The sequence below is a fragment of the Neopsephotus bourkii genome, unplaced genomic scaffold (genome assembly GCF_033783945.1).
Source record: "Neopsephotus bourkii isolate Nb327-2 ecotype Australia unplaced genomic scaffold, CSIRO-AGI_Nbou_v1 NB_882, whole genome shotgun sequence".
Classification (NCBI taxonomy): Eukaryota; Metazoa; Chordata; class Aves; order Psittaciformes; family Psittacidae; genus Neopsephotus; species Neopsephotus bourkii.
In genome coordinates this window covers 1,700,239-1,715,084 of record NW_026901376.1, presented here as the reverse complement: position 1 = coordinate 1,715,084, position 14,846 = coordinate 1,700,239, and the positions used below count along the sequence as shown (strand labels likewise).

General features: G+C 56.5%; 3 protein-coding genes across 5 annotated transcripts in view; 1 reads left to right on the top strand and 2 right to left on the bottom strand.

Annotated features, from left to right (window-relative positions):
- The window catches only part of INTS1 (integrator complex subunit 1), a 29,718-nt gene extending 26,922 nt beyond the window's left edge, over positions 1 to 2,796 (bottom strand). For both annotated transcript variants that reach the window (XM_061357006.1, XM_061357007.1), the window contains exons 1-6: positions 2,726 to 2,796; positions 2,338 to 2,628; positions 1,571 to 1,767; positions 1,231 to 1,368; positions 616 to 775; positions 136 to 241 (exon numbers count right to left, since the gene is read on the bottom strand). In XM_061357006.1, the coding sequence (XP_061212990.1) occupies positions 136 to 241; positions 616 to 775; positions 1,231 to 1,368; positions 1,571 to 1,767; positions 2,338 to 2,628; positions 2,726 to 2,783 (950 nt within the window). In that variant the 5' untranslated portion in view covers positions 2,784 to 2,796. The remainder of the gene's footprint in view (positions 1 to 135; positions 242 to 615; positions 776 to 1,230; positions 1,369 to 1,570; positions 1,768 to 2,337; positions 2,629 to 2,725) is intronic.
- The window catches only part of ELFN1 (extracellular leucine rich repeat and fibronectin type III domain containing 1), a 237,765-nt gene that overhangs the window by 42,828 nt on the left and 180,091 nt on the right, over positions 1 to 14,846 (top strand). The window lies entirely within an intron of this gene.
- LOC133214248 (lysosomal alpha-glucosidase-like) lies at positions 3,251 to 13,544 on the bottom strand. 2 transcript variants are annotated; one of them, XM_061357009.1, is made up of 20 exons: positions 13,461 to 13,544; positions 11,937 to 12,462; positions 11,617 to 11,762; positions 10,318 to 10,483; positions 9,799 to 9,895; positions 8,723 to 8,842; positions 8,392 to 8,510; positions 8,189 to 8,320; positions 7,381 to 7,491; positions 6,500 to 6,613; positions 6,272 to 6,356; positions 5,814 to 5,931; positions 5,344 to 5,477; positions 5,089 to 5,240; positions 4,815 to 4,963; positions 4,589 to 4,730; positions 4,288 to 4,386; positions 3,997 to 4,161; positions 3,776 to 3,922; positions 3,251 to 3,561 (listed from the first exon to the last, which is right to left on the bottom strand). In XM_061357009.1, the coding sequence occupies exons 2-20, from the start codon at positions 12,450 to 12,452 to the stop codon at positions 3,499 to 3,501; spliced, it is 2,775 nt and encodes a 924-aa protein (XP_061212993.1). In that variant the 5' UTR covers positions 12,453 to 12,462; positions 13,461 to 13,544; the 3' UTR covers positions 3,251 to 3,498. The 2 variants fall into 2 exon arrangements, with proteins under 2 accessions (XP_061212993.1, XP_061212992.1); XM_061357008.1 differs by having other exon boundaries at positions 13,457 to 13,496.

Genomic DNA, 14,846 nt, shown 5'->3' with positions numbered 1-14,846 from the left:
CTGATGCTCAACATCCTCTAGCAAGTGCCACAGGACAGATAGTGCAGAGGAGCTCCCTGCTGCAGCACTGCAGGAGTGGGTGAGCACAGACAGATCTGCCACACAGCTACATCAGAAGAGCAAGAAGCACTGTACCTGGGCATGAGCTGGCCTGCCTGCTCTGGGCTCATTTTCTCCTCTGCAATCAGCAGCTCACTCTGGCTGTCTTCCTCCTCTGTCATGGAAGGGTGTGGGCTGCTTCCTAAGAGAGACCAGCACACAGCATGCTTCACAGGACAACTCCTTTTTCTACAGAGCACTCACTCACGCTCTCATGTGTTTAGCTTCTTTCAAGGATCCCCTTCAGCAGCACTGAAGGAAGCCACAACTAGTCGCTTCCTCACACTGTACCACACACACACACAGAGGCACATTCCCCAAACCTCTTCCACTGCCTGCCCTCAAACGTCCCCAGGAAATGAAAGAGCCCCAAAGAGAGGAAAAGCAATCCCTGGAACTCAAAGTCTGTTTTATTTGACACCATCAAGTAACAAACCATTCCACCAGTCAATGAGCTCACTAGGCTCCATGCTCTCCCTACCCCTCTCTGTTCTTGCTTCCCAAACACCTTCTTACCAGCACTAAGGTCCCCTCCGCTACGTCCAACTTCTCCATGCAAGAGCATGCTCTTAGGAGGCATCTTTGTGTTAAAAGCTGTTTGGATGTTATCCACAAACGTCTTGCAGTGAGGGCTGTCCACCCAGATGCGCTCCCCAAGGGAGTCCTCAATGTAAACCTGCAGAAGAGATCACAAACCATGCTCAAGCCTATTATTTTTACTGATTAATCAAAGGAGTACTTGTGAGCTTTCCCAGTTTTTATTTACTTCTAATATACAGCTGCAAAGTAGGAAATCAGCATAGCCACTGCATGAAGGGAAAACAGATCAGATGACTGCAAGAAAGCCACATAAGAGCAAAAAGATCCCAACCATCACAACCCAAATTCTACAGGCACCAACCCTCTCAAGCAACACAGCTGATTAACCCTTAGCAAAGATTTTACAGCTTCTACAGCCAGAATATAGAAGCTGGTCTTTCAAAAGCTTAGCCTTTTTAATTAATGGGCTGGTTTAATCCCTACAGACAAATTAGAAGACCCTGTGACACTTGTATTTCCCAGCCCTGGTTGGTTTTACCCAGTCTGCCCACCACTGCCTCAGCCCAGCAGAAGCACCCTTGGTTCAATAACCTTGACAAAGATCTCCGGCCAGTTCTCATCCTCTTCATAAGCTGCCATCAGAAGGTTGCAGGCCAAGACAGACACGAGGCTGTTCCCTTTGGCTTTGAAATTGATGGAAGCATCTCTTCGGAGCAGACTGCACAGTGCCTGGAATACCATCCACAAAACTAAAGTAATAATCAAGCCCTCTAGCAAGAAAGCATACAGAAAAGCTTTACAAAGAGAAATACAAATTGCAGCAGCTTGCCACAGATATACAGTATTTTAAAGACATGCAGATTAAGCTTTGACCTGAGGGATACTAAACTGTGCTGCAATGATACGTCAGCTTAAGAGGCACAGCCCTCACCTCAATAACCCCTTCAGTGGCAAAGATGTTTGGCTTGATTTTGGCCAGGTACATGAGGCTCAGGTACAGCGTGGTATCAGGTTTGGCTCTGTTCATCTTCAGCTGCTTCACTGCTCCGCACAGCACCCCCTCAATACGGTCATCATTGCCTTCTGCCTCTGCTGCCTCAATTTCATCCAGCAGCACCGTGGGGACAACTGCAATCACCAACACACAGGCATCAGCATTTACCTTCAATAACTCACCCTGAGATGCTGGCAGGGACAGTCACCAGGAAAGCAGAGCACGAACCAGCTCAACTTTAGCCTCTACAATGGCTCTTCCCAAACCCAATTGCTATGAAAAGCTCTGATTCACACTTGACAATGCCCCTTGGTTGTTATCCAGTTGGTTCGTGCTAGCATGCTCCTCTGCAAAGGTCCCTAACAGCAGAGAATGGAATGGCAATTCAAAAAAGCAAGCCCCATTCAGATCCAGACACTGTGTATCAATAAAACACCACAATGCACACTCAAAGACATCCTCAGAGAGCCTTTTGATGCTGCCATTAAACACCTATCAGGCAGGACAGTGAGCACAAGTGAATGCCAACAGGAGAAGAGACAAAACTGCGACCTCAGGCCTACATCCAGCACGGGAAACCCTTAAGGGCAGCACACAAAGCCAGTGTGTGGGCTTCAAGAAAGGCTCCTGGGCTGAAGCAGTAGGGAAAGGAAAAATCGCACCCCCGACCTGCTTGCGTCGGCAGCAGCACCCTGAGGCCTCACCTTCGATGGGGATGACAGACGGCTCCTTGATGGACGGTGAAATGGCTCTCTTCTCTGCCACGGCCGCCTCTGCCAGGCGTCCCAGGGCGCTGAGGGGCGGCGTGGAGGACAGCTTGGGCCGCTTGGTCAAGCCGGTCAGCCCCGCCGGGCCCGCTAAAGCGGCGGCCGCGTCCCGCTTGCGCTCGGAGGGCAGCCCGGGGGGCGCCGACTTCAGCAGGGTGACGGCGGCTTTGCCCTCGCTGCTCTGCCCCTTGGAGCCCAGCGCGATGAAGTCTCCCGGCGGCGGGTGCGCTGCAAGGGGACACGGAGCAGACGTGACAGTGCCGGACACCGCAGAACAGCGGTGCCTCCCTCCCGCCGCCCTCCTCCCCGGCCCGGCAGGACTCACCGGAGGGCTTGGGCACGGTGCTGGGCCGCCGCACGGCAGCAGCCTTGGGACGGTTCATGATGATACCGCCGCCGCCGAGGGGCCCCGATGCGGCCGCCGCTACCGGAAGCGGAACTTCCCTTCCTGCCCCCGCCCGGAGGTGGAGGCGAGAGACTCTCGCTCCGCCCCTCGCCCCGCGGGACAGCGCCGCCAGGCGGGCTGGAGGGGGAACTGCACCCAGGGGTGCGTGAGATGGGAGAGCACTGGGGGTCTCGGGGGGGGGTTTTGGGAGAGGGACTGGGATTGGGGGTGAGGGGGGGGGGGGTTGATGACACTGACCAAGGGGCTGGAATCAGGGGCTGGAAGTGGGGCAGTGGGATGTGGAGCTGCAACTGGGGAGCTTAGGTTAGGGATGAGATTGAGCAGCTGAGGTTTAGGGGATGAGAGGATTTAGTTCAGATAAAACTGGGGGTGATCAAAGCTACTGGCTGCCCCCCCGCATCCCGCCCCATTCCCTCATCCCATTCCCATGTCATGCTCCGAGGACAAGTTCTCCACGTGTCTTTATTGCAGCAGGGACCGCAGGCACGCACACCACCCATGGGAACCAGGAGGGGGGGACATGGTGGCCGAGCCTCCCCTCCAAGGCTCCCCATCCCCAGCCGTGCTGGGAGGGCCATGGCAGGATGTGACAGTCCCCACCACCTCCTCCATAGCAGCATCCCTGCTTCAAGGGCTGGAGCACCGAGCATCTTCCAGTGATGACTAGGTGGGGGTGACCCCCAGCCCCCTGCTCACAGCCACTGCAGGGAGAAGCCCTGGTTGAGGCTAAGACCGAGATCACTCACAGTGAGAACCTGCGGGAGGAGAGGAAACATTTTGGGGTACAGCCTCAGCCTGGGGATGTGGAGCATCCTGTCCCCTTCCCAGCCTGCCTGAGCTCCGCTCCCCCTGAACACTGACATGGCAGGAGAGCCACCTGGTCAGCCACTAACCCTGCCTGTGCCCTTGGGACTAGAAGAGGAGGGATGGGGCTTCCCCAGGACAGGGCACCCTGAGATGCAGCCATACCTGGTTGTCCAGGTAGGAGAAAGGCTTCTCCTGGCCATTCAGGAGGACCTTGCTGGGTGGTTCTCGCACCCCAAAGATGCTCAGTGTGCCAATGGTGACTCCAGTGGCCTCAGCGCTGGCATGGAGGACAGTGGAGGTGAAGATGCTCTGCAGGAGGGGACAGCATGAGCTCAAGGTCCTGGGTACCATCAGACCCCCTTACCCTCCCCACTGCATCCCACCTGCGTGACATTGAACACCACATAGGAGTAGCTGCCCCGCTCGAAGGTGTCCAGGCTCTCTCCATCATCCCAGAAGAGGTCCCCCCAAGCAGTATCACTGGACGACATGGCCACGATGAGGCTCAGGGGGTTCCTTCGGGTTGCCTCGCTGGTGGTCCCTGGTTTCTGGGGGTCAAAGACATGGGTGCTGTAGGGCTGCGAGCGCATGGGATGGGGGTCTGGGAGCTGAGGTGCAGGGGGGACACACACACGCTGTGGAGAGCTCTGGGGAGGTGATGGATGGGTGCTTACCTGGGTGGGCAGGATGGCACCCTCCCGGATGTGCAGGTTGAGGTGATCCAGGGGGGCTGACATCTTCACCATCTCCCCACTGCTGTTCATTGAGGAGCCCTGGGCAGGCAGCAAGAGATACAGGTATGAGGGGGTCAGGAGCACAACACAGGGCTTTGGGCATGGGTCTGGGATGGAACAACCATCCCCACCCCTTCCTCCATTAGGGCTTGCTGGGCTCAGCTGTGGCTTCCCATCAACAGACCCGAGATGGTCAAGCGGGGACCATCCAACCCCAGCCGAGCGCCGCGGTGCTCCTCACCGTGTAGAAGTCGTACCACGTGCCTCGGGGGACATAACCTGTGACTGAGTCCACCCCAGGATCCAGCACCGGTGTCACCAGCAGGCTCCTGCCCCACAGGAACTGCCTGTCCAGCCCCAAGGTGGTCACATCCTGGGGGAACCTGTGGCGGGATGGAGATGCCGCTTGGATCAGCCACTTCACCATGATCCAGTGTCTTCCCAGCTCCCGGTGGGGATGCTCTTACTCAAAGAACAAGGGCCGGGCGACAGTGTCCCCTTGCAGGTGGGCACGGTGGAAAAGGGTGTAGAGGAAGGGCAGGAGGGAGTAGCGTGTCAGCAGCACATCCTTCATGGCCGTCCTAGCTGCAGGGCTGAACACCGTTGGGTCCTGGGCCTGGGGGAGACAAGGAGAGTCATCCCCATCCCCAGCCTCGCCAGGCATCCCCGCTGCCCCTGACCTGCATCCCACATCCTCCATCCCCCATCCCGCATCTCACCCATGGGATGCCTCCCACTGACCTTCTCGTTCTGGGTGTTGTGGTTGCGAGCGAAGGGGTAGAAGGCACCGAGCTGCATCCAGCGAGTGCACAGCTCCTCCGAAGTGCTGCCAGAGAAGCCGCAGATGTCCGCCCCGACCAGAGGGATGCCGAAGAGGCTGAAGCTCAGCAGCCCTGAGGGCAGGGACAGGGAGTTTCCAAGGTGTCTCTGAGCAAACAGGAAGCTTGATGGAGCTGGGGGTGCTGGTAGGGAGGACCTGCGTGCTGTGCCACCCACCTGGGATGGAGTAATACATGTCCTTCCACTGGCTCCGGTTGTCACCCAGCCAGTGCCCCGAGTACCGGCCCTGGCTGGGGAAGGTGGAGCGGGAGATGATGAAGGGGCGCTTCCCCTGGATCTGGATCAAGGCGCTGGGAAACCACAGGGAGGGACAGAGGCAGGAGGTGAGAGCAGCCCCCTCACCTTAACCCGTAATAGAGGAGGTAGAGGTCAGCACCATGGCAGCCCTGCAGTGCTAGAGGGCTGGCCAGAATACGGCGAAGGCTCAGCACCAGGACCAGCTTCATCCCTCATATGGAATGTCAGCTTCCCTCCTCTGCTGGGTTATCCCATCCTAGAGGCTGGCAGCAGCCACAGCATTTGCCCTTTTGGTCAGGCACTCAAATCCCCATGTTTTCCCTACGCAGCTGTGAGCAGCAGGATTTCATCCCATCCCCAGGCCAGCAGGAAGCGGGATGCTTCGGTACCTCACTGTGGCTTTGGCTTCCATCAGCCCATAGAGGTTGTGGAGGTTGTAGTGCACTGAGGCTTTCTGCTTTGCTGAGGCACAGACTGTCTTTGCAGAGAGGGAATCGCCCAACACGGCTGTCAGGAGGGAGAGATGCTGTCAGCACATGGGGAGAGGGCTGCAGGGGATGCAGATCCCCCTGCCCTGCTTGCTGGCTTTGGGGCATCCTTCCCACCACTGCCAACCACTGTCAAACCGGCACCAAATGGTCCTATCCTGGTCCCCCACATGGCCTGACAAGCGTTCAAGGGCTGGGTGTGGATACTGGCACATGGAAGTAGGGATGGAGACATGCAGTGTGTGAAACAGGATGTGATGTCTCTTAAAAATGGTTTTTCCCTATCACACCCAGTTGCCAGTCATCTCCAAGCACACAGTACCTACCAGCACAGCCTTGTATTTCATCTCCTTCCTTACCTGGTGTGTAGGGTGGGCTGTCGAGCTCTCCTGATGGGCAGCCTTCTTCAGACCCATCCATGAAGTTGGACGGCTCATTCATGTCCTGAGCAAAGAAAACAGTGGAACGATTTCAAGGGGGAAGTTTTGGGGATTCATGGATAGAGTGGAAAGACTGCATTTGAAAGGAACAGATGGTGTGAGCACAGCTGCTGGCAGGGAGTGACATGGGGGCAAAGAGGGACTTACGATCCAGAGGCCGTCGAAGGGTACATGGGCATGGAAGCGCTGCAGGTTCTCCAGCCACCACTGGTGTGTGTCCGGGTTGGAGAAGTCTGCGAAGGCAGTGAAGCCAGGCCAGACCTGTGGGGACATCACAAAATGATGGCTTCAGTGAGCAAGTGGTTTGTGGGGTACCACCAGATGGAACAGGGGTGTGAGCACGCTGGAAGAACCAGGGGTGAAACAGGCAACAAACCCAGTCTGACTACTTTGAGTCCTGGATGCTGCACGCACAGCATCCCTCCTGCCTCTGTGGTACCCTGGAGCATCGGGATGCTGAGGACACCCCAGCGTCTGGTGGGCAGTGGCAACTGATAGAGCAGCTTCTCTGCCTCCTCTTGCACAAGCCCTGACACCACCTAGCCCAGGGCATGCCATGGAGAGGCCATGATTTCTCTACACTTTGCTTCACTTGAGGAAATTTAGCTGATTCATTTTTCCCCTCATTTTCAGGCTATGTTAAAACCCTTCTCCTTGTAGATAGCAAGGGAAAACTGGTGGGAGCAAATGGCAAAGGGGGATACTGCGGAGCAGATCCAAAGGCACGTGCCCATCACAGACAACCTCCCCTTAGCCCAGAAGCAGGAAGGGACAGAAATCAGATGACCAGATTGGGCAGAACTGCCAGCTCCATTAGGCTCATATGACATCCACGGGCTGCTCTGCTGGGGCAGGGGCTGGCTCCCGAGGGTGCTGGAGATGCCAGGAGGTGACACCCAGGGGTGAGAGCTGAGCCAAGCCCTGGCAATCATCCCGGAGAGGTCTTTCCCTGCAGCGTGAGGGATGAAACCCCAGCCCTGCTATTGCTCAATGCCACAGGGCTGGGATTTCCCTCCAGAGCTCCTCACCTGCCCGATGAGCGTCTGCCCTTGGGTGGTGTTGAGGAACAAGCCCCGCCGCAAGCCTTCATCGAATGGCCAGTAGGAGCCGTTGGGGTTGGTGCTGCTGATGCCGGGATCCTGGGGATGGAGCAGAGCGTTAGTGCCGTTCCTGGCAGGCCATAGCCTCTTCCTCATGCCAGACTGCTGTGATTCAGAGAAGAGGAGGACCCAGACAGGGTCAGCCAGAGCTCACACACAGTGGCTGTTTCCCCCAAGGGGAACAGAAACTTGCTTCAACACATCTAAAGCACCGCTTCTGCAAGTCCCCAGGACCCATCAGGGTGTTTTAGGAAGGGGGGGACAAATTCAAGTAAAGCCTTGTGCTTATGCAAGAAATGTCATGTCACAGATGGGCTTGGGATACAAGGGGGAGTTCAACAGGGAGGGAACACAACCTTTCCCTTCCCAGGACCCCCAGCAAGCAGAACCAGTACCCCCTTTCCCTGTGGAGGGAAGAAGGGAGACCACAGCCAGGTCATGAGATCCCAGCACTCATGCGGATGTGAGCACCACGAGTTAGACAGCCTGACCCACAGTTCCTCCATCCTTTCACCCATGGGGATAGGGGCATCCCTGTGCTCCCACAGCAGAAAGGAGCACAACACAATAACCTGACCCGTGTCTCTGTGGCCCATGCATGGGGGGATTTTCCAGTGGCAGTTCCAGTAGGATAAAAATCCCTGGGGGTGGAGATGACCACGACCCTCCCTTATGGCTCTATATCACATCCTGGCTCTGCAGCCAGAACAGCACAGGGGGAGAGGAGGAGGAGTACCAAGATCATAACATAGTGCTGCCCATGTTTGTGCAGGTCTTCCACCAGCGACGGGAGGGAGGCAAACTTCTGGGAATCCAAGGTGAAATCCCGGTACCGGTCCATGTAATCGATGTCATTCCACTGCGCATCCTGCGGGACAGAGGCTCAGGGATGGGTCACGGAGCCTGGAACCCCCCCCCTGCATAGGTCTGAGGAGCTACCTGAGGGATCTGGTAGTTCCTCATGGCTCTCACGGTCTGCCAGGTCTCATTGCTGGATCCATAACCCCAGCGGCAGAGGTGGAAGCCGAGTGCCCAAAAGGGAGGCATGGCTGGGAAACCTGCAGTGGGAAAGCAGGAGCACGGATGGGGTGTCCCAAGAGAACAGCAGCATCTCAAAAGGATGGGAAGGGAAGGGGAGATGGGGGAAAGGAGGGGACTGCTGACCCCTCCCTAACTGGGAGGGCTGGGGACAGTGGTGAAGCTGGGGTGAGATGGAAATGGGGCATGGGGAATGTGCCAGCAAATGGCCACATTGGATGCAGGCACTTACCTATCACCTGCTGGTACTGCTGGATGACCATATTGGGATCGGGCCCCAGGAAGATGTAAAAATCCAGCACCCCCCCGATGGTCCTCCAGGTCAGGCCTGGTGCGGGTTGCAGGGCCACCTCTTTGGTGAGGGGAAGAGAATAAGACAGTGACAACTGGGGAGCAATCCCCAGACCCTGACCCCCCATGGCAGGAACCAGTCAGCACCACAGGCAATGGAACACAGAAATCCCTGCCTTGCGCTTAGCGGATGCTAAATGGGCATCTGGAGGCTTAAATCATCACTGGCTTACACTGGGAGGTTGCTAACTTAGAAATCTGCTATTTAAGCCTAAAGCTGCACCATTCTCCCAGCTTCCACTTAAAAACCAAGCACATGCAGGGCTCACTTTCACATCCTCCTGCAAACCCCCCTCCTTAGTGAATCAAGAGCTACTTGTACAGGTGAGCAGGTGGGAGCAAAGGCTTTCTTAGAAGGAAAAGGAGAGGGCCCTCAAACGTCAGCTCAGGTGGCTGCATCTCGCAGGAGCTCCTGCGGTGGAGCATCCCTGCACTACAGCGAGCCCAGCTGGAGCTATGAGAGATGCAGTGTCACAGCGTCAACCCAGCTGGCTGCAAGTGTCACTGCCGGGGGGGACACGGGTGGTTGGCCATGCCATTCCCAACACAGCAGGAGCCCGCATGAGCTGCTGTGTTACCAGCTGGCAGATCCCACAGCTGGGAACAGCGCGGGTGGCAGATGGCATCACCGGCTGCGCCCTGTGCCACACTGCCAGGCCTAGGGGCAAGGGTGTCATGGGTGGAGGGGGAACGGGCACAGACCCACACAAAAGGGACTTGCTTTCCTGATGGCAACTTGGCAGCTGGGTGTGTGGTTAAACTGCTCGGCAGTTGCTAAAGAGCCTCGCTGTAGCCAGGAAACAGATGGCGATGCTCAATAACGGAGCTATCAAACCACATCTTTCCCGTTCATGGCTTCCTCTCGCCCCAAGTTCCCAAACCGGCCGCTCCAGCATCTCTCCCATGTGGCCCCATCTGCCAGGGACAAGCTGGTCTGGAATGTCCCAGATCACCTACCCATTGCGTTGCTGTTGAGGAGGAAAACCCCGTGAGCATCTCCACCTTCCTCCATCAGCAGGTAGAAGGGGTGAGCACCATACAGGTTGAATGATTCCTGCAAAGAGGAGGTGATGGGTGAGAGAGAGCAGCTCTGGGGCAAAACAGGAGATCCCCTATGTCACCAGGGATGAATGAATGGCCCCAAGTCGCATCTGCTGCCCATAGAGGACAAGGCGAAGGATAAGGATGGTTTCAGACCTGGTAGGATGCTTCTTTCTCACAGCTTTGGGGCTGATAGCGAGCTGAGCTGGGCGAGGGAGAAACCTGCCTCATCACAACATGTTGCATGAGCAGCAGGGTGGAGCAGAAAGCACTTGAAGTGCCAAGAGCATTTTGCAACTGCACTGAAATCCTCCTGGTACGTGTCTGCCCGCCAGCCAGCCCTGAGCACCCCCTGATGTGCTTTCCCAGGGTGGTAGAGAGTGGTACCCCCTTTCCTCACCCCCTGCATCCCCATGGGGAGGGGGGAGACGGTACCGTGGGGGACACATCGCGGGCCCACAGCGTGAGGGTGCTCCAGTCCATGCTGTGCAGGAGGGGGCCGCGGTGCTCCCCCAGCCCATAGAGGAACTTTGATGGGAGCGATGTGGATATCTGGAGAAACTGGTCAGCGAAGATCAATGGGGCCACAGTGGTGTTGAGCCTGCCGGGGTGATATGGAGAGAGAGAGAAGGTCAAGAGGGGAGATGAAGGGTGGCCATGAGGGTTAGAGGTGGCAGCTATACAGTGTGGGGCCACTGTGAGGAGGCAGATGAGGGGTGGATGTGACTGGTGATTGTGAGTGGGCAGCCATAAGGAGAGATCAGTTTGCCCTTAGTGACATGGTTTAGTGGTGGGCTTGACAGTCCTCGGGTAATGGTTGGGCTCGATGACCTTAAAGGTCTTTTCCAACCTAGTTAATTCTATGATTCTAAGAGAGGATCCTGGGATCCATTGGGATCCACTTGCCCATCAACAATTGACCCTTTTGCTCTTGAAGCATCCCAAGGGTCAGTGCAGCACCACATCCAGCCCCAACACATTGGCCCAGGCAGCAAATTCGGGTCTGACCGGACATGAGGCACAGCCCGAGGCTGAATCAGCCTGACCCAGCATGTCACGGCCTTTCCTTTGACACCAGAAGTGTCCACTCAGGTTACTGTTAACCATCAATGGTGGTGGGCTTTCTCAGCCTGCTGCTGCTGATAAGCACCTCTCAAGGATGACAACAGGCACCAGCAAACAGGAAGGAGGAAAGGATGGGATCCCAAAACACTCTGGCCATGCATTGACCAGCTGTTGGTGCTCACCAACAGCTCAGGGTGGGCAAAGCTTTGGAGGTGACTGAGCAGTGCAGCAAAGCGGTCCTTTTGCACAGAAAGCTTGGAGCTGTGTGTGTGTCCCTATTGCTTGGACAGCCAGGGAAACCCAAGAACAGGGTGAAACAGGCAAAGCCACAACACTCTTGTGGCCCTTTCCCTGAGCCACCAGGTCCCTTATTGGTGATGTGCTGTGACCTGCACAAGGGCTGCTGCAGGACATGGAGAGGAATTAGGGCACTGGGAGGTTTTTGGATGGGAGCTGATCCCACCCAGTCTTGCCACAGCCACAGCAAGAGCGTGGCCAGCCTATGGGGGCATAAGCCTCATGCTGCATGGAAAGATGAACACAAAGAGTAATTATTGGCTGGAGATCTTGTAGCGTGGCAATTCCCTCTGGGAATGACGCTGGAGCATGCCTATGGTGGGATGAGCTTCCTCCCACCCATTGCAGGATGCAGAGGAGGTAGGTTCTTACAGCACCACCCCTGTCGCTCTGCGCCGCAGCACCACCCCAAAGGGATCCCAGGAGAAGTCCAGGCTGTAGATGGGATTTTCTGCTTTCTTCATTGCCCGGGGAACCTCGAGAGGAACCTCGTACCGTGGGTTGGCCGCATCCGTTATCTGCAAAACGGAGAAAACGTGTTTTACAGACCAGCACAGCAAGAGGGCAGAGGGTTGGAGATGCTCATTGGCCACATACATGTGTCTGGAGCACAGTGTATCTTGCAGACTCTGTCTGAGCAGGGTCAGCTATGGAATGGAGGGATACAGCAGAGAATCCAGCCAGAGGCTCACCTTGATGTGCAGCCTCGTGTCCGTCTCAAGCTCCACATCCAGCCTCAGCATCTCGATGTCCCGGGGGTAATAGGCCTTCTCCCGCCGCACCAGCAACCCCACCATGCCCAGCGCTGTCTGATTGAGGCTCTCCAGGGTGTAGCTGGGGAAGTCAGGGGGGTAGAAGCACCAGGGCACCCCTTGCTTGCCCCCCGCTGGAGGTGAGCTCTCGATGAAGCAGCACCCTCGGCTCTCACAGAGCTGCTGTGTCACCACCACGCGCCGCTCCGGGTAGCAGTCAAAGCGGTGGCTTTCGGGTACCAGGAGACACTTGGGGGGCAGCGTGGGTCGGGGCCAGCCCACTGATACCTGCTGCAGTACCCAGACGGTGATGGCACTCAGCAGCACGGCGGCCACCAGCAGCCCGCTGCCCACCCAGCACGGGGCCAGCTTCCCATGGCCGGTGGGCGCTGGGGCAGCCCCTTCCTCCTCCAGCTGGCATGTTGATGGCTGTGTCAGCTTCTGGTATGACTTCATCGTGCTGGTGCTGGAGCAAGGGGGAGAAGGAGGCAAACATGTAGGAGATGGAATAGGGATGCTCACCGAGCCTCAAGGACGGCTTTCCCATTCCCAGTACCTGTGGTTCAGGCAGAGCCTGCCCACCTCGGCACCCTGCACCGTGATGGCTCTGCCCTTGGCTAAGATACGTGCAGCAAACTTGGCAAAAGATGGCTTTGCCAGGGTCTGGTGGGCCTGACCCTTCTGGAATGTGGGGAGATGCTGCCCTATGCCTCTGACAGCCCCAAGGAACAAGGCAGCATCTGGCCTCTCAGCTTTTCCCCAGGTCTGAATTTATGGGCTACAGCGTTTCTGGAAGCTGCAAGCAAAACCGAGCTCTGTTTGCACATGGGAACAGAGCTGTGGTGCTGGGAGCTGCAGCTCTGAGGTGCAGAGCATCCTCTGCCGTCGCCCAAAGCCCTGAGTCAGAGCTTTTAGCCCCAGGAAGGGCTGGGTGAGGGATGACAAGAAATATGCAGTCAGCCTTTGCCTCCCACTGACAGACCTGATTTTTACAACCTCTTAGGCAAACATCTCCTAGACCGTAAGCAAAGGAGACCCCCGCGCTTCTGCTGAGTGCAGGGCACAACCTCAGCACCTTAAATACGAGACACAACTTTCTTCTCTGCATCTCCCTCCCAAGCCATAAGCACACAGACCCTGCACACCTCCTCCGCAAAACGGCTCTCTCCAAAAGGCAGATTTTATTCCCCGGCATCACAATGGCTCAACCTGCCACGGCCTGGCTCCGAAGCCTTATGCAAGCGCCGGTCACTTCCCCACACCAAGGGGTAGGATGCGAACCGCGGGGTCCTCGGCGTGCCACCAGCCCATGGCCCCATGCTCATGCGATGCTACCCCGCAGCCGCGGCACGCACTATGGGGACCGGGACACCGCCAGCCCTGCCCGGGGAAGGCAGCGCGGTCCGGGCCCCCCCTGTCCCGGCTGCCCGATCCCCGCTCCGGCCTCGCCAGGCGCTTACATACACGTGTCTCCTCTTGACATTGTGGCTCCGGGCGGGCAGCGGGCAGCGGGCAGAGCTCTCGGCCGCCGCAGCAATGCCTGCTCCGCCGTAAAAACCCTACGAGACGCCCGGTCCTACCGCTCCTCTCTAGTAGCTGCGCCTCCACACACGCCTTCCAGGGACGCTTGCCAGCCGCTTGCTTGCTCCTCTGGTCTGTGCGCTTTGTATTTGTGTGTTTTAATACATATATATCTACACGAGGTGCAGGTTATGGGAGGTGAGTGATCGTTTAGATTTTTCCCAGCCTGGATGCACTCAGGGTCATAGAATCATAGAATAGCTTGGTTTGGAAGGGACATTCAAAGGTCATCTGGTCCAACCCCCTGCAATGAGCAGGGACATCTTCACATAGATCAGGTTACTCAGAAACGAATCCAGCCTGGTCCTGAATGTCTGCAGGGCTGGTGCATCCACCACCTCCCTGGACAACCTGTGCCGGTGTTTTAACACACTCATTATAAAGAATCTCTTCCTCACATCCAGCCTTTTAGCTTAAACCATCTCCCCTCATCCTATTGCAACAGGCCCTGCTAAAACGTCTCTCCCATCCTTCTCATAGGCCCAATTTAAGAACTGAAAGGCTGCAATAACGTCTCCCTGGAGTCTTCTCCAGGCTGAACAACCCCATCTCTCTCAGCTTTTCCTCATAGGAGAAGTGCTCCATTCCTCTGATCATTTCTGTGGCCCTCCTCTGGACCCATTCCAACAGGTACATATCTTCCTGTCCTGAGGACTCCAGAGCTGTATGCAGTACTCCAGGGTCTCAAAACCAGGAGTATTAGTGTCCCTTTTCATGGTAAGAACACTTCACCCGAAACAGCCTGAAAGAGGTGCCTGTGCTGAATCCAGCACCATGGTTTCAAGGAACTGTGATGCTGGATGTGCTTTGAGCACACAGGTGGGCTACACCCAAAACAAAGCCATTTTGCCATCCAGGTTTTCACCAGAGGCCCTTTTTCCTATGCACTCCTGTTCATCCTTAAGTGTCCATAACTGCAGGAAAGCCCAGGCTTTCACACTCTCAGGGGACTGGAGAGCTCTTCGTTGTTTGCTATGAAGGCCATTGCAGTTTAAAGGTCAGCAGCAAAGGACAGCAGACCTTTGGAGCAGAGTTGCTTTCCACGGGGAATTAAAACGGAAAGTAAGAGCTGTTGAGAACAGGGCGATTCACCCAGAAACAGGATTTCAGGCTACACAACATCCCCCCCTGCCATGCCATATGCGACCTGGCAAACCCATGCTGTTGCAAAGACCACAGAAAATACCTCGGTTGTGGTGAGCTCCATGCATGGGTCTGTCACCACAGAAGGTAACACCCCACCCAGGATACAGCCAGCCCATCCCTCCT